Genomic DNA, 20,455 nt, shown 5'->3' on the forward strand with positions numbered 1-20,455 from the left:
CACTTGCTTTTGTGGTTAATATGGAATCTTAACCTGTGACAAACAAGTGTTCATCCCTATGAAGTTATTATTTTGAAAGATGTCACTAAATTAAAATGACCAGATGCTGAAGTTACTGCAGTGAAAAGGGGTAGAATAGTGTTTGGACATTTGGACGACGTGGTCAGCAGACCAGAATGTTCTGATGAACTTTGGAGGACACCAGACCCTCGGAGCTTCCTCACGTCATTTGTCCCCATCGTTCAAGTAGACTGGTGATCAAATCAGTTCAATCCATCAATCCACAACCTGAAGAGTCATGTTTTCCCATCAGCAGCTTGAAGCTTGATCTTAAAATGAGCAACTTCGTGATGAAAAGAAGCATTTTATTGCTTGCAGTGAATTTTCAAAGTCAGTTCAACTAAATTAGAGCAGACATTTCTCCTCGGCATCGAGCTGTGCATGTACTTGTGTTTGAGATATCTGCCACCATTACAATACGATGGAACCTTCCTTTTAGTGATCACATGACATTAAAAACTCCTCGGCAGCCTACAAACAAAAGGTCCATATCGAGTGTATTGGTGACAAGGAAATATAGCTATAAGGAATCAACTAAACGTAATACTTGAAACAAGCAGAACGGAAAGAATTTACAAGAAGTTTAGTTTCACGACGGCTAAACTAAACAAACATGAAACAGACACACGGCTGAGTGTCCATCAGCGAGACGAGCGTCTGTTCTTGGGCCTCAGTGGACACACAAGGCACATCAAAAGGTCAAAGGTTGTTTATTCGAGCTCTACTAGCAGGTCTCCCTCTCCAACAGTCTCCCCTGGCTTACAGTGGACACTTTTAACCTGGAGGAGGCAGAAGGACACACACACACAGTTGGAAATTGAAACTTGTATTGATTGAATTGGAGAGTTGAGCTCCAGTGCTTCACGCGTTACCTTTGCTGGCCTGGCAGCAGTCAAACTGTTCTGCATCTTCATGGCTTCGATCACACAGATCTCCTGACCCTCTGCAACCTGCACACACAGTTATCATTTTTGTAGTTTCTCAGTACATTAAAACATGAATAAAAAGCTACCTAGATAGATATAAACTTTATTAATCACCAAGGGGGAATTTGTGTGCAATAGCAGCAGTACAGTAAATAAAGTGAGAAGGAAAAATGCACATTATATACACAGAAAATAAAATAGCACAAACGACTACTTCAGCCTCGGTGGGGGGCTGATGTTGGCTTTGTACACGATGCAACAGGACCATGTCCCAGTATGCAGGCGCATGAGGAGTGATTGGTTAAGGGTTCGCACAGCGAGGTATGTTACCGTATCTCCAGGCTTGACGGACACGGCCACCACGGAGCCCGGCATCGGGGAACGCAGCAGGCTGCTGGTGTCTTCTGGAACCTTTTCTGGCATGAAGGAGTTTAACTGTGCAGCCAACTTGGACAGGACCCGCACCTTAAACTACAAACAAACACCCAGCATAAGGAACACGGGGGGGAGGCGTCATGAAGCAGGTTTACACGAGTCCTCGTTCCATAGACGACACTCGGTAAACAGGGAACTAATTGGACTTTCCGCAATAAATGTACAAAAGTACAATAAAGAAGACTTGATCAAAGTCTGATAAATGTCCTCAAGTGAAAATGATGGCTAGGCCGTCCGTTTTTAATTATACCATATCATTTATACACGTGAATAAAGGTTTATAATTGTACAGATCAATTTAGAAAACATTTCAGGAATTAATGATGAAGCACTGAAGCAACAGCGATTGCTAACTAATAAAATGTATAGAAGCCAACGTTGGCTTTACCTCTGCGATCCAAAGACCTACTTTAAGGCGGAGCAGCGTGTTTGTTCTCCATGGGGGGGCTGACACTACACTAACCAGACGCTCACATAGAAGGACAGCGACCTGCGGGACAAGGTGGGGTTGTGGAGTTACGGGTCTTACCGACGTGCCCAGGAACTGTAGGACAATCTTTCCTGAAGCATCTCTGGACAGACACTAAAAGAAAGACAGAACCGATCAGCTGATCAATGGAGACGTTTTAGCGCTTACTGTCAGTGATGATATTCCACCACCTGAGCCCGCGTGTGTTACCTGCAGCATCCTGGGTGTGCCGTTGATGGAGAGCGGTAGCAGAGGGGAGGCCAGGTTCCACTGTCCATTGACTTCCACTCTTCCTCCATCCACCTCCACCTACAGACACACAGATCGTCATTGTTCCCAAACGTCCTCACGGCCACAAAGACTGTTTACTCCACCCTCACACCTTCCTCTTCTTCTACGCTGCTGCCTCAAATCAGTTTCCCACAACAGCGCCCCCTCCTGGCCCAACCCGTCATTAGCCAGAGGAACCCTACAAAAATCCAATCAATGAATTCATCACTGATAAAACCCTGATTTCCTCAGTCTCATTGATACTTGGAAAAAACATGTGGGCGGCGGTGACACATGGAGTAGAGAGGTGCACCGGGAACTGCAAGCTCCCCGAGCAAGACACCCAACCGCTCCCCCAACTGCTCCTCCAACTATTCCCCCAACTGCTCCTCCAACTGCTCCTCCAACTATTCCCCCAACTGCTCCTCCAACTGCTCCTCCAACTATTCCCCCAACTGCTCCTCCAACTATTCCCCCAACTGCTCCCCCAACTGCTCCTCCAACTATTCCCCCAACTGCTCCTCCAACTATTCCCCCAACTGCTCCTCCAACTATTCCCCCAACTGCTCCTCCAACTATTCCCCCAACTGCTCCTCCAACTATTCCCCCAACTGCTCCTCCAACTATTCCCCCAACTGCTCCTCCAACTATTCCCCCAACTGCTCCTCCAACTATTCCCCCAACTGCTCCTCCAACTATTCCCCCAACTGCTCCTCCAACTATTCCCCCAACTGCTCCCCCAACTGCTCCTCCAACTATTCCCCCAACTGCTCCTCCAACTATTCCCCCAACTGCTCCTCCAACTATTCCCCCAACTGCTCCTCCAACTATTCCCCCAACTGCTTCTCCAACTATTCTCCCAACTGCTCCTCCAACTATTCCCCCAACTGCTCCTCCAACTATTCTCCCAACTGCTCCTCCAACTATTCCCCCAACTGCTCCCCCAACTATTCCCCCAACTGCTCCCCCAACTGCTTCTCCAACTATTCCCCCAACTGCTCCCCCAACTGCTCCTCCAACTATTCCCCCAACTGCTCCTCCAACTATTCCCCCAACTGCTCCTCCAACTATTCCCCCAACTGCTCCCCCAACTATTCCCCCAACTGCTCCCCCAACTATTCCCCCAACTGCTCCTCCAACTATTCCCCCAACTGCTCCTCCAACTATTCCCCCAACTGCTCCCCCAACTATTCCCCCAACTGCTCCCCCAACTATTCCCCCAACTGCTTCTCCAACTATTCCCCCAACTGCTCCCCCAACTGCTCCCCCAACTGCTCCTCCAACTATTCCCCCAACTGCTCCTCCAACTATTCCCCCAACTGCTCCTCCAACTACTTCTCCCAACTGCTCCTCCAACTATTCCCCCAACTGCTCCCCCAACTGCTTCTCCAACTATTCCCCCAACTGCTTCTCCAACTATTCCCCCAACTGCTCCTCCAACTGCTCCTCCAACTATTCCCCCAACTGCTTCTCCAACTATTCCCCCAACTGCTCCTCCAACTATTCCCCCAACTGCTCCTCCAACTGCTCCTCCAACTATTCCCCCAACTGCTCCTCCAACTATTCCCCCAACTGCTCCTCCAACTATTCCCCCAACTGCTCCTCCAACTATTCCCCCAACTGCTCCTCCAACTATTCCCCCAACTGCTCCTCCAACTATTCCCCCAACTGCTCCTCCAACTATTCCCCCAACTGCTCCCCCAACTGCTCCCCCAACTGCTCCTCCAACTATTCCCCCAACTGCTCCTCCAACTATTCCCCCAACTGCTTCTCCAACTGCTCCCCCAACTATTCCTCCAACTGCTCCCCCAACTGCTCCCCCAACTGCTCCTCCAACTATTCCCCCAACTGCTCCTCCAACTATTCCCCCAACTGCTCCTCCAACTGCTCCTCCAACTGCTCCTCCAACTGCTCCTCCAACTATTCCCCCAACTGCTCCTCCAACTATTCCCCCAACTGCTTCTCCAACTATTCCCCCAACTGCTCCTCCAACTGCTCCTCCAACTATTCCCCCAACTGCTTCTCCAACTATTCCCCCAACTGCTTCTCCAACTGCTCCTCCAACTATTCCCCCAACTGCTCCCCCAACTGCTCCCCCAACTGCTCCCCCAACTGCTCCCCCAACTGCTCCTCCAACTATTCCCCCAACTGCTCCTCCAACTATTCCCCCAACTGCTCCTCCAACTGCTCCTCCAACTGCTCCTCCAACTGCTCCTCCAACTGCTCCTCCAACTGCTCCTCCAACTGCTCCTCCAACTATTCCCCCAACTGCTCCCACTGTGTGCCATGTGTTAAAAATGTAAAACCATGTGTTAAAAAAAAGGTAACGTACGTTGCTTTTATAGGAGCTGAATGACATGTGATGTGATGACATGTGATGTGATGTGTACCGCTGTGCACCGAACCAAACCCCCCTGACTGGATGTCATTATCTGGACAGACGCCCTGACGGCTGCTAACAAACACCAGCATGGAAACCATCCAAACGTCCTTATCTGAACACCTGACACGTGGTCCTAAACCGCCGGTCGCCTCCATCTCGACCGCCTACCTCATTTGTTCACGGAAGGCCATCGTATACTCACAGTATAGACGTTTCCTGATTTGGTCACCTCCACATTATGGCGTCCTTCCTCCAGCTCCACACAGAGCTCCCAGTGGTTACAGTCCATAGGAGAGGAAGACACCCTGCAAATCACACACATGAGATCATCTGGGGCCCAAGCGGAGTCCATCAGGAGAGATCCTCCTCTGACGTTCTCACGAAGGTTTCTTCCCTTTTTCCCCATGGAGGGGTTTGTCATTTTTTAGGGAGTTTTTCCTGCACCTCCCATCAGTGTATGAACAGCTCAATGACGACATGCAGAGTAAAAGACATTAGACATTAGAGTGGCTGAGAGTGACGTCATCACGCATCTCAACAATGAGAGCGTTAGGGGGGCGGGCCTAAAACTGGTGCGGCGCTTAAGTGAATCAAAACGGGGACAGAAAAATAGAAAAAAGGTACGTGGACATTTGAATTTTAAATCTCTTCCAGACGACACAGTTGATAAAAGCAGTCATTAATAACCTGTATCACTGAGTGTGCTTTTCTTTTTCCTTTTTGACTGATTCTCCAACAAAAATCCACTACAAACATGGACTTCAGAGTGAAAAGTCCCTGCAGTGAATCCCAGCTGTGTCCTTAGTGGTGGACCACTTCACTCTAACAGGGAGACGTGCTACTGAACATAGATTATCAATAGATACATTATGGACGCACAGACTATTGCCTGTTTATTCTGCTGGCAGCATAAACATAAAAAACTGATTTATAAATGTTGCCTGTTGTGATTGTGGAGGGTAACTTGTTTTTCTATAACAATCTAGATGGCATGTAGGCAAATACCTTTGGTTTCATTACATACTTTTTTTTTTTATTTAAGTCTAGATTTCCATACATTTTAACTGATAGTGTGTAAAGGGAAAGCATATTTGTTTTTAAGTATAGTTTTTAAGCAAAAATAAAAGAGCGTAAACTACTTTTGAATTCATTATTAAATTTTATTACAATGCCATTAACCGTGAATCGCTGCCCAGCACTACAGGTTAGTAATCTCTTATCTAAATTAGTTTTCCCCCTGCACAAAAGCGTCATATTTAAATGACTAAATGCAAATTGAATGAACTAGTCTAGAATAATAAATACATAAGTGGCAGTGGAGCTGGCTGGTGGCCTCACCTCAGGTCGCCCATGAGCCTGTGAGAGCGGAGCTGCGCTGTGATGTAGAGCGCTGCAGCCGTGGCCAACAGCTCCCTGCGCTGGTCGGCCTCCAGCCGGTGACCCTTGAAGCCTTCGGGGTAAACCTCCGGCAGGAAGTTGGTGCTGATGTCCCCAGAGATAAATCGGGGGTGGGTGATGATTTCCCGCAGCAGGGGAATGTTGTGGGTCACGCCTGGAAAGAGGACCACCAAACGTCTTTACAGGAAGAAAAAAAATAAGACAATGTCCAATTAAAGTGTCTAAGCTGACAATCCGTCGTGTACCTCTGATGACATAGTTATCCAAAGCGTCCTCCATCCTGGCAAGAGCTTCCGCCCGTGTAGCGCCGTAGGTAACCAACTACAGACAGATACCAGAGGAAGTGATTGCCCCACGAACCCTCATGGATGCTGTAATGTACGTTTTGGTTCTGACCATCACTGACCTTAGAGATCATGGGATCATAGTAGATACTGATGTCACTTCCTTCCTGGATTCCGCTGTCTACACGGACCTGACAGAGCGAGGAGCAGAAGAGAGAATAGTGACTCAGGGAGAGTGAGCGGACTGTGTGAGCTCCTCTCTGATGCGGCTTTAACTTGTTGCGCAGGCCGTGGTGGACCGCTACACAAACATGCCGCAGGTCTCTTATTGTCACACGCTTACATTGCTGAGGTTGAGTGGCTCTTGGTATTGAGATAGCCGTCCGATGGAGGGAAGACCGAAAGACTTGTAAGGATCCTATCAAACAAACGAGAACAACGGTGGACTACAGATTCACACACAGCACTCAGATCCTCCTCTAACAATAAGCACGGTACTTTATAAAGGCTGGTTGCGCACTGACATGTTGTTATTTTCTATTCCCATCATTTTATAAAGTGAACATAGACTTAGTTACTAATGACATTATAATGAATGAATTCAGTGGCTTTGTGCATTAAGCGATATTAACAATATATAACAGCTGTGGGAACTGTCACATAAATGAGTGAATCAGTGTTGTAAATATCTTTATAACTGCTTAGAATGAAAATACTTTTCAGACAGATGTATTTTACAAACACAAACATCTGGACGGACCTCAGCGTAGACGCGACTCTCAATGGCCCAGCCGTTTATTGGGATGTCTTTCTGTTTGTACTGCAGCTGGTAACCCTTGGCAACCCTGATCATCTGCTCAACCAGGTCCAGGCCAGTAATACACTCTGTGATTGGATGCTCCACCTGGGGGTCAAAGGTCAAACGCAGAGGATACAGTTCCTAAAAGCACATTTGTAGCGAGCATGTCGAGCGTAAAACCCTAGGACGCTTCTAACCCCCCTAAGCCCTCATTTCACACCTTTATACGCATTTTGAAGATTTGAAATAACCTGAATAATTTAGCAGTGGGTAAGAACTGTCACTATGCTGCAGGTTTCTCTAGGAGGATACAAAACACATTAGTATGTGTAACACACACATGCACACACCTGTAATCGTGTGTTCATCTCCAGGAAGTAGAAGTTCTTCTTGGAATCCACCAGGAACTCCACGGTGCCGGCAGAGGAGTACTGCACAGCCTTGGCCAGCTGCACGGCCTGCTCACCCATCGCCCGCCGCGTCGCCGGGTCCAGGAAGGTACTGGAGAGGACATGACACTCAACACGAGACAACGGCCATAGTATCTATAGTATTATAAAACTCAAGGAAGGACCTTTTTTACGATAATGAATTAGAACTGATCGGAAGGATATTCAACATATATAATTGAGAACTTATTGTTATGTTAACTTGGTTTAATATAACATTCTAGATTAAACGTTAATGATGTGGCTTTAGTTTTATATGTGATTACATTGATGTTTTTGTTGAGATTTACATATAATATTTTAACTGCTACTGTGTAAAGGAAACACTACTGTTAAAAAAACAAATTATGGGATTCTGCACACAAGAATGCAATTAATCGCAATAAATCAAGCAATATAAATTAAAAATTGTAATTGTTGCTCAGCACTGATTCAGGCAATACTTTAAATGACACACTGCCAAAACTGAAACGAGAGATCCACTTCAGTCAAGCAATTCCATTTTGTTACACGAGGTTCCTTTCCAATGAACATGCCGTTGATCTGCTCCCGTCGACATGGAGTTCCACCTCGAGGTGCACACGAACACACACAGAGCGCACGTCTGACAACGTGGTCACTGAGCGTTGATCATCAAATCAAATCAGTTCATGTTTGAGTCCAAGTGGACAGTTCTTCATGTGGGGGGGGGGGGACAACAGACAACCCAAAAACATTAACATAAGTAACAGCAAAGTCTTCTACTGACCTGGGAGCTTCTTCCACCACCTTCTGGTTCCTCCTCTGAATGGAGCACTCCCTCTCATTTAACCACAAAGCGTTACCGTGTTTGTCAGCCAGCACCTGCAACACAAACAGCATTTTATGGCTCATGACTCACATGAACTTATTTAGGGAGTTTTCTTTTTTTGACTTTTATTACAATAAAAAAATATTCGTGTCAATGAAGTGCGCTGATTAAAACAACAGACCCGGATCACACTCGTATCTGTGCTCATGTGTTTTAAACCTGTATCTCGATGTGTCTGGGGTTGTCTATGAACTTCTCAATGAGCAGCCGGTCGTCTCCAAAGCTGGATGCTGCCTCCTGGGACGAGAACCGGAAGCCTTCCCTGCAACGCACACATCACAGATAAAGGTAGTGCGAAATACAAACAAGCTCCTTCCAGCGACCTGTCGGATTCTACAGCGGACATAGAAACGGGAGGTGTAATTATAACAGCAGTAGATGAGTGAGGGCAGCAGGGGTTGATGAACGTGCTGATGATGGAACTTCATGGCATGAGGAGAGGAAACTGAAGTCATTGAATCAGGAGCATTTAAATCAACAGTTAAGCTACAGGAGAAGTTATTGCATTTGGTTGTTGTCATTGTGCTGATTTTGAACAGACGGTTTTGCAGTAGTATCTAAGATCAGCTCCCATTGTTTTTAAGCAGTCATGAATTCTCTTGTTAAAGAGGTAATGTTAGTGTGAATTGATTAGAACCAAACAAAGGAATACGAAACCTGGTCTCCTCATCATTCCAAGCGATCCTCATTCCTTTCCCTCCGCCTCCTGCAGAGGCTTTGATCATCACTGGATAGCCTAGCAACCACACAAAGATAAAGCACGACAACTGATATTAAGCAGCATTAATGCAGGCTAGTAAATGCAAATGAAGCCAGTGTCAAACACCTGTAATACCTGCCAATAAAGTTACAATCCAACGTTTAAATCTACTTGTAAGGGACATTTATGTAATGGCACTTTGGGTATTTTAATGATCCTTTAAAGAGTGGTTGGGAAATGGAGTCCATTACTCAGTGCCATTTCATTCCTGGAATTGGGTATATTATGTAGCACTTGCTTGGTACTGTGCTTCTGGCACTAACACATGCTCAGTGGAAGGATTTCCAAAGCCTGAAACATGGGAACAAGTGAATATGCCTCAGCAGTCCACCATGACGCCCACATCAGGTGGCGTCATGCTGGGTTTAGTTGTAGCTGCACTCAGTGTTTATTCAGAGTGTGTGTGTGATCGGGTACAGCTTTGCATCTCGCTGTGTGTATCTCTGTTTGTGGAGGTCAGCAGGATACACACTGCTGCAATGCTCACATTGTACAGTAAAACAAGCTGTAGAAAATGCATCAATTTTAAATATCCATTGTAAGCGCTCACACGCCAGCCTGACTTACCAATGTCCTGTGAGATCTTCACAGCTTCTTCAACCGTCTGTCACACAGAGAGGTTTATAGTTACTGATGAACCATTAGGTTTGAAATGGCTCGGCAGCATTCTGTGAGGAGAACTAGGTGCTAAACTGATTGTGTTGTTTGACTGGATCACTCAGGCTCTATAATATAGTCATAACACCGGACTTGCATAATGCAGTAGTCAGGAAACAGTGACTCGTCCAGTTTAGGACTCTGCGTCAACTTATTCGCATACGATGACGGTTGGTATTTTCTTACAAATGTGTCCTTTGTAAATGTCGGTAAAACGTACCTTGACGACTCCATCGTACCCCGGGATGGTGTTGACCTTCGCAGCCTTAGCGATCAGTTTGCTCTCAATCTTATCTCCCATGGCCTGGATTGCATGAGTGTCTGGGCCAATGAATTCCACGCCCTGTGCTGCCTAGCAACAAAACCAGAATACCACGAATGTTACGATTTATGAATATAGAGCGTGTCGTCCACCAACCACAACTTCAATCCCCAGTTTGCACAAGTGTCCTTGTATAAGTTATTAAACCCTGGAACTGCTCTTGCAGCTGTCGCAAGAGGAAACTGTATACTTGGTCATTTGTCCATATTTTAGTTACTACTATTGGAATTGAAAGTCCAATTTGATCCTGGCTATTTTAAGCGATAGTTCAGCGCTTTGTTAAATATAAATATTTGCTGTCTCACAGAGAGGAACATGAAAAGTTCAATATCATTGTTATGTGTGTAATCACACTGATCATATCCGTGAAACACAAATACATAGAACTTTTATTTATATATTCATAAAAAGACTATTGCCTGGAGTCGTGGGTTTCAACAAAATAAATAAAATAAATCCACAAAATGATGCTTCAGTAAAAACACTGAATCTCGAGTCTGTGAAGACCTGAGACCCTAAAACAATTCAGTGAATTCACACCTCTGCGTTTGTTTGTCCTTATTATTTTGACCATTTGTTTATTATGTGATGTGTGCGCGGTTGAGAGGGCGTGTGTGTCCGTGTGTGTGTCCGTGTGTGTGTTTGTGTGTGTGTGGAAGATTTACCAGTCGCTTTGCAAACTCTTTGTTTTCGGAGAGAAACCCGTAGCCAGGATGAACCTTTGTGGACAAAAGATGGATTTGATTTGTTTCAGAGGACTTAAAACCAACAGTTTCAGAATCCAGCTCACATAATCAAAGGTGTATTTTAGAAATAAAAAATGGAGAGAACTACTTAGCACCACCAACATCTACGACAACCTACCTGTGTGTGCACTTAGCAAACCTCCCGACCAAAGTTATCGTATTGAGCATGTGTATTTCCTTTTATTTTATTAAACCTTCATTTAACCAGGAAAGGCCCATTGAGATTCAAAATTTCTTTTCAGCAGAGACTTGGCCAAGACAGGCAGCAACTCAAGAAACACATAGTTACAGACAGAAATCACAGAATAAGACAAGTTAAAATACTTTAGGAGACATGGATGTAACCAGGTTAATTTGAAAAACATATTTGGGAACTTGCCTCCATTTCCTTTGTTTAAGATTTAAAAGCAGTGAGTGATATCAGTTCTTTGAGTTTGAATGAATCGCAGTGAAGAACGCTAAGCTGTATCAAGTACACAAGTTTAAGAATCCTTTTTAGCGAGAGGGTCACGTAAAAGGCTTACAGCTTGTGCTCCAGTCGCTCTGACGGCATCCATGATGGCGTCCATGTTCAAGTAGCTCTTACTGGTAGGGGCGGGGCCAACACACACCGCTTCATCGGCCATCTTCACATGAACCTAAATGCAACGAGAGGCCGAAGTGAGATGAAGACACACAGAACAAGGTCCCGCTGGCTGTCTGAGTCACAAAAACAGGCAACATTAATAAACCCAGATAGTGACTCACAGCACTGGCGTCGACGTCACTGTGAACAGCTACAGTCCGGATGCCCATCTTGTGACAGGTCTTCATCACCTGATGGAAAAACACAACGTAAACTCAAAGATCAACGTCAATCAGGGTCAACGTCAACGTCTATCGGTCTTACCCTGCAGGCAATCTCTCCTCGGTTGGCAATGAGGATCTTATCAAAGGTCTGTGGGGGGAAACAACAGACATCACTGACACACAAACCTTCTGCACCCTCCAACCCCTGAGCAGGGCATTCTGGGTCAAAGATCACACCAATAATTACAAAAATGGACCCACATCTTGCCTTACAACTATTCCTACATTGTGTCTCTGTGTGTGTGTGTGTGTGTGTGTGTGTGTGTGTGTGTGTGTGTGTGTGTGTGTGTGTGTGTGTGTGTCGTTACCTTTTCATTGGGATTGGAGACGGTGGAATACTGAGCGCTACAGTGCAGAGCACAGCATCTGCTACGGAATGACGCATACTGCAAATCATAAAGAGACGCCATATGAGGCTACCAGGCCCTTAGGGTTGCTGTATGTGCTGTGTGTTAAGGTTATACAGTTAAATAAATTCCATTTCTAAGGATTACAATTTCTGAATTGCTATATCAAAGTAAAATACGTTGCAAGAACATCAACCTTTATCTTCAGCAAATTCAGGATGGGAAATGGTTTATAAAAAGGTTTATTTCCTGGTTAATTGTAAAGCAAATTAAGATTAAGATAAATCCTTAATCATTCTGCAGCCTTTGATCCTGTTATATGTTAAATTCAAGTGTGCACGTGCAGCTCACTTATCAATTTAATGACTGCAGACTCCTGCTTTGTGATGTAATCTATAAGCTTCACATCTGTACCAGTTAGGAACCCTCTGTTATGAAACTGGCGAACAACGGACTGATCGTTTTAAAACCACCGTGAGTTAGAATTCAAGTTGAAGCGGTGTACCATTCCATTCACCTCGCCTGTGAACCGTGAGCTCAGGTCTTATTCGCTCGCTGTGTTCAATTTTTGAAGCGAATCAAAAACGTTTCTCTACCACGGATTGTGTTTGAGACAAAGACTGTACACAGAAAACCTCTGAGATAGTTGCAGTCAATGTGGAAGCAGAGGAAACATGAGCCCACAGATTCCCCTGAAGACGTGTTTTATATTGCATATTGCTATGGCAAAATCACAGTAATGTAAAGTCACGTGACTGTGGTGTAGTTCATTTAAAAGGCCTGAACACTAGCGTTCTACTCCTGGCGATCACATTCACTGTAAAATCATGAAAGTGGTGTTAATTATCATAAATGTTCTGTAAACATTCCTGATTTGTTTGTTGGTAACGAAGTTTCTGCCTAATTTGCAGATGTCCGGTAACAGTGATCCACTGATTTCTATCCATTATGAAGAATCAGCAGATCCATGAAACATCTAGGAGGTATGCAGCGAGATGTCCATCACACAGAGCAACAACTCAGCCAGGCTGAAGCATCTCGGACTCAAGCAGCTGCTTTCATTCGGTGTCCAGCAGGAGCCCCACGAGCCTGCGGCCTGTGACCTCAGACCTCCGGCCCGGTCACACAATGGCTTCCCAGCCGCAGACCGGACCCGGTCACTCGGCAAAACCAAGACTCACAAGCAGAGGAATGCGCGAACGTCCAGCTAGTTTTCATCCACCTGAGAGCAGCGCAGCACGTCCAATAAGGACAAAGTCACAGCTGGTCGCTCGCTCGCTCGCGGAGGTGAAGTACGTCAAAGAAGACCCCCCCCCCCCTCTACTGACGTCACTTACTCACTTCAGGTTCTGCTTCAGCCAACGCGCTTACGAACAACTCGAGCAACGCGGCTCTGACTTAACTTAAGTTACTCCTCTCCAGCTCGTCTGGGGAAGCGTGCGTTTGTGCTCGAGCGGACGAGGCCGACAGTGACGTCACATGGGCCGCGTGCTGGTAGTTAGTAAATAGACCGCCGCAGCGGCGTGTTGGACGGGCTCCCCGTGAGCAGCTCACCTTTACAGATGTCAGCAGTCGGCTCAGGGATGGAGGCAGCCTGTGCGCCGCCATGTTGCCAAACTGTGACGGTCATCGGCGCGCGCTGACGTGATGACGTAGGCTGAAGGGCCCTGAGTGGTGGGGAGAGGGAGGCGTCAAACACATTCAAACGCTGGTCTCACAACTTTATTGAAAAGCTTGGAAGAGAAACACGTGATAAAACAAATCGAAGACTTACAGGACACAATAACAATCTCAAGCGTGTCTTTGTGTTAAGTGTGTAACCCACTGCTTTGTATTATAATAAGTTCGGTTTAGTGGGGAAAGGATCATACGCGCTATATTCATCCATTTAATCATTCATGGGTCATTTATTTGCATTTATTTGATCATTTATTCGTTTAATCCGTCTTCCTCTGCATGCTGCATGGTGAAGTAGCCTCAGCTCCTGGTTGGATCATCTTTGTTCTCCTCTCCTGGGCAGTTTGGTTCTGCAGGTTCTGAACGGTTGGTCGCGTGTGGGTTGATCCAATCCTCATGCTTCCTTTTCAGATGCTGATGAACGGATTCTGTCAAATGGCTTAGTGGTGAACAACAAAAACGTAGAGAAATCCATGTTGCGCTGCAGCTGCACATGCGCTGCCATAGCAACATGTAACAAAAAGACCTCTCCTTTTGTTTTCAAGGTTTTATAAGGTTTGTACCTTAACCTTGTCACTTTGTCTCTTGTCTGTTACTTGTTTGTTAGTGCACTTTATGCTTCATATTTTTCTTTTTAACTTTTTAATATTTACATTTTTTTAACTTTATTCCCTTGTTTTATACTAACCCATAGCCTTAGCCTTATTCTACTAACCCATTGCATTATCATTTCATCCCACTTTATTTTATTACTTGTGCACTGTTGTCTTGTCTGTCTACTGTCGCGCACTAACCGCCAAGACAAATTCCTTGTATGTTTGACATATTTTGGCTAATAAATGTTTCCTGATTCCAGATTAACGCCTGTAACTGTGGAAAAGTCCCCCTCCATCCATCGCTTAGCTTTACTTGCTCATACTTGAGCATGCATGCTGGAGGCCAGCCCAGCTGACCATGTGTCTAAACATCCAGCGGGAATAAAGCAGCATTTATTTATTGTTGTGGTATTGTGGAGGTGACTTTGTGCCACGTTGGGGGCCTTTTCAATCGTACAGAACAGTAATATCACAGGATACGCCTGTGCATTACTGTGACAAGGTGTGAGCAGAATAATTAAGATTTTCAAAAGAAAGAGAGAAATGGCAACATGAGCTTAAAAAAAACATTGTAAATATCAGCCAGTCAAGACTTTTTTAGTATAACAGACTATAGAATGTCTCCACAGAGTTACCACTGTAGTTTTACCCCCTTTGTTTAATCTGATTGCTTCTATATGTCCTGAAAGAATGAAAATATCTAGTAACAAAAGAAAAAACGATGCAGACACAACACGTTCCTGTTTGTGTCCTTGCACATCCTCTCACCTTATGAACCTCCCTCAGGTTGTGAAGCCACACTGCATTGTAGTTACCACGCTGCATCCCACAGATATCCAAAAGTCACACAAAAGCATTTGGTTGCTCAAAGGCACCTGTGGATCGGCGTCAGCTCCACGTCAGTAACCTTTTCATTCAAAGACTCCTGGTGGAAAATGGGGGATGTTGGAAGTCAACCTGAAACCAGCCTATTGATCCGACTCATCCTTCTTTTCAAATAATGAATAATAATAACTTGCCTAATCTTAGCACCAAGCTACACACTCAATCATAGTTTGGATTTAGTTGTTGGAAGCAAGCGTCCAGCGAGCTAGAGAGCGTCCAACTATCCTGCTGCAGCAATATGCAGAACATCAGGTAGTGTTTAAGGGTTCCTCGCGCTGCCGGCGGTGCGGCGGTTAGGAGTGCTGAGGCTTTGTTGAGTGTGATTGTGGCGAGATTGCGTGTTCTTCCTGTGTCAGCAGAGGTCGTAACCAGCTTCCTCCCACGGGCTGCAGCAGGTTCATCAGTGAACTGCCCGTGCAGATGCTGGTGGGATAATGCGTATGAGGTAAACAATGAGCTTTTAACTCCTAGACTCAAGAGCTTTGTTAACAATCGTGACAGATGACGGTTTTGTCTTTTCACTGAAACACAAAAACACTTCATTACATTGGCATGAACGTTTGGTAGGTTTTGTTGGTTGTAATTTAATTTCTTATTCACTTGACTTTGAATGACTGAAGAAAGACGGGAAGGAAGAGGTCCATCTCCCTGGAGTTTGTCTTCATCTGCTGCGTTGAGTCTTCAGTGACTGGAGATCTGGTGTCATGCTCATCACTCAGAGATCAGAATCAAGAACTCTATCCAGAGTTGAAATTATTGTGAGAAAGACAGATTTCAATAAGTCACTTTTGGATAGAGGGCTGATTTGAAGGCAACACCATTTGGGTACGTCTCCATCTATTAGTCCCTTGGGCCCATAAGCTTATGAGTACCGTAGTTTCCCCACATGTACCTTTAATATTTAGAAGGCAGCATCTAACACGATGACAGCTCACTTCCAGGTCAAACGGATGGACTTTATTCTGCTTTTAGTGTGTGGTTGCGTGCCAGGGCCGTCCGTCCGTCTGTACCTACACCAGCTCATCCCGAGCAGCATCCCTTCTGCCTCCCAGACTCAGTCAGACCTGAAGGCTGCACGATCCGACCTTCCAGCTGTGCGTGATAATAATACACTCACATCTGGATTATTGCTGTAGAAGCAAAACTTTAATGACTCAATTCTGTCATCAAAGTTGTGTTCCGCCCTTATAAACAGCGTCTCATTAGTGACCCTGAACCAAATTGAACGACTTACAATTTTTTCAAATCATTTGTACAGTTTAAAATCAAATTCCAGTTTCATTGAACAGTTTTGTCTGTTCATTTCTTTAATAATGAACATAATCGATAGCTGGAGGACTTACTTGGGTGAGAAAAAAAAAAAAGCGTTAAAATCATTTCCCACGCGACGCATCACTTTGACCAGCTGTACTTACTGTGTAGTAGACTCCTGCTTTTCCTGTGCAACGTGTATTATTATTATTATTATTATTATCAGACGCATTTTGCTTTCAGCTTTAAGTTGGACGAGCTTTTGTACTTCGGGTAGGTTTTCACCTCCCAGGTGCAAATGCAGCTACGCGTGGATCCACTATGTACGTTAGTAGGAGTCGCTCATACACCCTTTCTATTGTTCCCCATGCAGTGGCTTCAAGCAGCGACGCTGTGACTCAATCCTTCACGTTCTGCTTGGCGGGACCATTTGATCAAAGGGAAAATACTGGATGCCCTGTGCATCGTTTAAAACCGTTTAATGTTAAAGAAATACATGGATGACGTATAGGGTCTTCACTAAATTGCACATGGAGTGTAAACAGATACAAGTGATTAACCCACTTAGAGAGGTCCATAGGGATGAAGTGGAGAAGGTCCATAGGGATGAAGTGGATAAGGAGACACTTGATGATCAGAAGAAAGGAGGTTCTTCAGACTGCCATCGGACTGGGAGGAGAGAAACAAGCCTCGGTTTGCTTCAAACAAAGTGCTCATCGGATCGGCCAACAACATCTGGAACCCCGTCTTTTGCAGAGGCATTTGGCTGCCGTTTGTATCGGAGGTTGCACTAACTAGTTGGTTAAAAACACGCTGACCGGCCCACGAGCGCCTCGTCACGTCGTGACTCAGCATTAACCGCTTTCCACCCGGGTCAATTGAAATGGCTTCACGTAGATAAACTGCTCCGTAATGTGTCTCCGTAGAGGTCGTCATGTTACACCCCCCCCTTCACACAACTTTTTTTGTGACGCTGTTAAGATGGAATTCCTCTGGTCCTTTCTGGCCACGGTAACTGACGAGTCCGCTAGGGGCCGACTGGCGGCCTCCTCCTCATCCCAGCGGGGGCGCCCCCCCCCCCTCCCGCCCCCCCCGGTGTTGAACCACAACGTCGCTGGTTCTGGAAATGTCCTGTGACTCCACATCCATGTCAACGTATGTTCTTCAAGTCCAAACCTCGCCAGCGCTCCACTCTACGTGACGTACTCGTCGTCATCACTAGGTTCGGACTTGATGTGGTCCGGGTGAAGCAGAGGAATGTGTGGCGCCGTGCTCCTGGTGCACACGTACCACTCTTTAATGTTAGACAACTGAGGTAAGGCGGGGTTGACGGAGCGCTGGCTCCTCCGCCGGGTCCTCCCGCTCTGCTGCTTCTGGGCCAGCTGGCTCTTCAGGCCCGACAGAGAGAGATCCAGGGGCACCGCCATGGGGGACGAGCTCCGCAGGAGCAGCTTGTGGTCGGCGCCGCCGGCCGGGCCGATGTCCAGCGAGCGATTGGACAGGAGAGGAAAAGCAGTGTTGCCATTGACGAGCGACGGGGAGAGGCGGTGGATCTTGAGGTCGAGCGGCTCCAGGAGCGCCGGGTGAGGTTGCTGCAGCTGATGGGGGATGGAGTCGTACGCGTCCTGGGGGTCGGCGGGCGGCGACGACTTGACGTGGACCTTCATGTGTTTGCGCAGGGAGCTGGGGTGGGTGTAGGACTTGGTGCAGCCCAGGGCCTTGCAGTCGTAGGGCTTGGAGGCCGTGTGGACCTGCGAGTGCTTCTTGCGGTCGCTGCTGTTGGCGAAGCGTCGCTCGCAGAACTCACACTGGAAGGGCTTCTCACCTGCAAGACACACAGCGCAAAAAGAGAATCAAGAGAATTTAGTATCTACTTTAAACGCTGCATTACTTCCAACCCTACAGGCATCCGAATGGGTACGTACTGACGGGACGGTGCACTTCATTGGCAGTCTGAGTCCGTCTCACTGTTTAATTATACCGTTCTGCAATGGATCCTCATCCATAACGCTTCTAATGCGGCATTTTTGTGCCATTGATTACATTTCATGGAGGCCGTAGTTTGCTGGTCCTAACAATGCTAAAAAAAAACAAGGTACTATTTGCAACCCGGGACTTAACTGGGACTTAATTGTTGACTTTTACTTGATCTATAAAACATTAGTAAACAATTTCATAACCATGAATCAATCCATTAGTTACAGCGTATAAACAATTGACAAAGGGTGTCACATCCAGCACGGGCTCTCTGGCTGAGTTGATTGACACTTTAAAACAAGGGGGGCTGGTTTCACTCAAAGAGACGCTCTGGTTATTGTCTCATTCGGGTAGTTGAAGCGATACAACTACGTTTTTATTCAGACTGGACTGTGCACACCAAATCAATGTGATCGGGCACTTGTCCCTTTGTCTCTCACACAACCCAGCTGCTTTGTCCCGCTGCATGTCACCTTGTGTGACTCCTAAGCCGCAGCCCCGACCCATGATTCCTCTAGGAAACAAGGGAGCAATGGAGGCCGGATGGACTCGGGTACTGCGCCGAGCCCAGTAAACATGGAGGGGGGACAGCCAGCGGGCTGGGATCCTTCCCCGCGTCCCCTCGGGGGAGAGGAGGGGGGGGCTATGGGGACCGCGTCCCCGCTACGTCCTACCCGCACGAGCCCCTACCGGTGTGCGTGCGCGTGTGGATCTTCAGGTTCTCGGAGCGTGCGAACATCTTGCCGCAGTTGGGAAAGGCGCAGGAGAAGGGCTTCTCCCCGGTGTGCACGCGGATGTGGTTGATGAGTTTGTATTTGGCTTTGAACGCCTTCCCGCCGCGCAGGCACTCGTCCCACATGCAGACGTGACTGAGGCACTCGAACCCGGCGGCGACGTGCTCGGTGGTGACGTGGTCCACCAGCTCGTGCATGGAGCCGAAAGTTTGCTCGCAGACGGACGCCGCCGTCCGCCCGAGCATCTGCCTCGGAGAACTTCGGTCGACCCATCTGCACGCCAGCTCGGTTTTGACGGCGGGGCCTCTGGAGAAGTCCAGCAGGCCGTCCGTCCCGCCGCCGGGTCCCGCGTCGGCGGCGGCGGAGAGGCTCGCGGTTCTCGGCGGCGAGACGATGCTCGAAGCCCCGGAGTTGTTGTTCCCCAGCGGGGAGACGAGGCCATTGTGCCTGGCCACCGCGGCCGCCCGCTTCATGCTCGGCGCGGCGGGCTGAACCCGCTCTGCCGCCCGCCTGCGATCCTCGCTTCCACGGGGGGGGGGGGGAGGAAAAAACGTCTGGATCCGACCCGGCGAGGCGTTCGCTAGCGACGCGCGGGCTTCCTGTGGGTTTCCGCGACGGGAGCGCGCACGCGGCGGTGTCTTTACCCCCCGCTGTTCGGTATCACAGCCCGAGAGTCGCAGCCTCCATGCTTCTGTTTACTGTGTGAATGGAGGTGAACGGAGCCGGAGGAATAGAGCGGGCCGCGACCGAACACTGTCTTGGCGCCTCCTCGTTTCCTTCCCTTCCTCCGTCCTTTCTTCGTTCCTTTTCCTATTCTAGCAGACTAACTAACTGGAACCCGCGGCGTTACGGCTCAAACACGCGTAAATAATAAAGCGTTCGCATGTAGTGAGTTTTACTTTAGTATTATCCGTGTTTGCCAAGACAATTTTAGATTTTCACCATTGCATCTGATTCACATGGTTTTGACAATTATTCGCATCAACTGAGATAAACTGCTCGCCATAAAGTTGCACTACTACAAAATTGACCCAAAACTCATCAAACACCAATGTTGTCAGGATTCTTTACTGCGTCATAAATACCAAAATCATCTTTATGAATAATAACAGCACTGCTGATTACAATGAATAACCTTTGTTAATTGATGAACATTAATACATATTTAATTTATTTAACAAAATCCTAATAATTGCATTAATGTTAAGTGAATGTCAACGGAGCCTGGTTTGAAATGCTTAGTGCACAGGAGTGTTTTGTTCATTTTAGGGGCACAGTCACTTAACGTTTTGACGGGTGAAACTGAATGATCTTCCCCTCGAGCACTGAAA

At 46.9% G+C, this 20,455-nt stretch overlaps 2 protein-coding genes across 2 annotated transcripts; both read right to left on the reverse strand.

The window, feature by feature from the left end:
* Positions 1–348: 348 nt before the first annotated feature.
* On the reverse strand, positions 349–13,996 carry pcca (propionyl-CoA carboxylase subunit alpha). Its single transcript, XM_040178418.2, has 23 exons — positions 13,559–13,996; positions 11,966–12,043; positions 11,698–11,745; positions 11,556–11,624; positions 11,333–11,446; positions 10,728–10,781; positions 9,961–10,092; positions 9,651–9,687; positions 8,981–9,059; positions 8,483–8,585; positions 8,222–8,316; positions 7,375–7,525; positions 6,986–7,129; positions 6,569–6,643; positions 6,348–6,416; positions 6,187–6,262; positions 5,882–6,095; positions 4,746–4,848; positions 2,101–2,199; positions 1,951–2,004; positions 1,317–1,457; positions 933–1,010; positions 349–839 (listed from the first exon to the last, which is right to left on the reverse strand). The coding sequence occupies exons 1-23, from the start codon at positions 13,610–13,612 to the stop codon at positions 771–773; spliced, it is 2,136 nt and encodes a 711-aa protein (XP_040034352.1). The 5' UTR covers positions 13,613–13,996; the 3' UTR covers positions 349–770.
* A 2,881-nt stretch (positions 13,997–16,877) lies between these two features.
* zic2b (zic family member 2 (odd-paired homolog, Drosophila) b) lies at positions 16,878–20,276 on the reverse strand. Its single transcript, XM_040179402.2, has 2 exons — positions 19,081–20,276; positions 16,878–18,238 (listed from the first exon to the last, which is right to left on the reverse strand). Exons 1-2 carry the CDS (start codon positions 19,595–19,597, stop codon positions 17,607–17,609), a joined length of 1,149 nt encoding a protein of 382 aa, XP_040035336.2. The 5' UTR covers positions 19,598–20,276; the 3' UTR covers positions 16,878–17,606.
* Between the last annotated feature and the right edge of the window lie 179 nt (positions 20,277–20,455).

Source organism: Gasterosteus aculeatus, chromosome 6 (genome assembly GCF_964276395.1).
Source record: "Gasterosteus aculeatus chromosome 6, fGasAcu3.hap1.1, whole genome shotgun sequence".
Taxonomy (NCBI): Eukaryota; Metazoa; Chordata; class Actinopteri; order Perciformes; family Gasterosteidae; genus Gasterosteus; species Gasterosteus aculeatus.

Excerpts from the sequence above, each read along its gene's own strand:
- zic2b (XM_040179402.2), bottom strand. The coding sequence starts at position 19,597 with ATGAAGCGGGCGGCCGCGGTGGCCAGGCACAATGGCCTCGTCTCCCCG. Across the intron at positions 18,239-19,080 it reads CCACACGCGCACGCACACCG|GTGAGAAGCCCTTCCAGTGT; the intron begins GTAGGGGCTCGT and ends TGTGTCTTGCAG.
- pcca (XM_040178418.2), bottom strand. The coding sequence starts at position 13,612 with ATGGCGGCGCACAGGCTGCCTCCATCCCTGAGCCGACTGCTGACATCT. Across the intron at positions 11,447-11,555 it reads GTGACGTCGACGCCAGTGCT|GTTCATGTGAAGATGGCCGA; the intron begins GTGAGTCACTAT and ends CGTTGCATTTAG. Across the intron at positions 9,060-9,650 it reads GAAGATCTCACAGGACATTG|GCTATCCAGTGATGATCAAA; the intron begins GTAAGTCAGGCT and ends TGTGGTTGCTAG.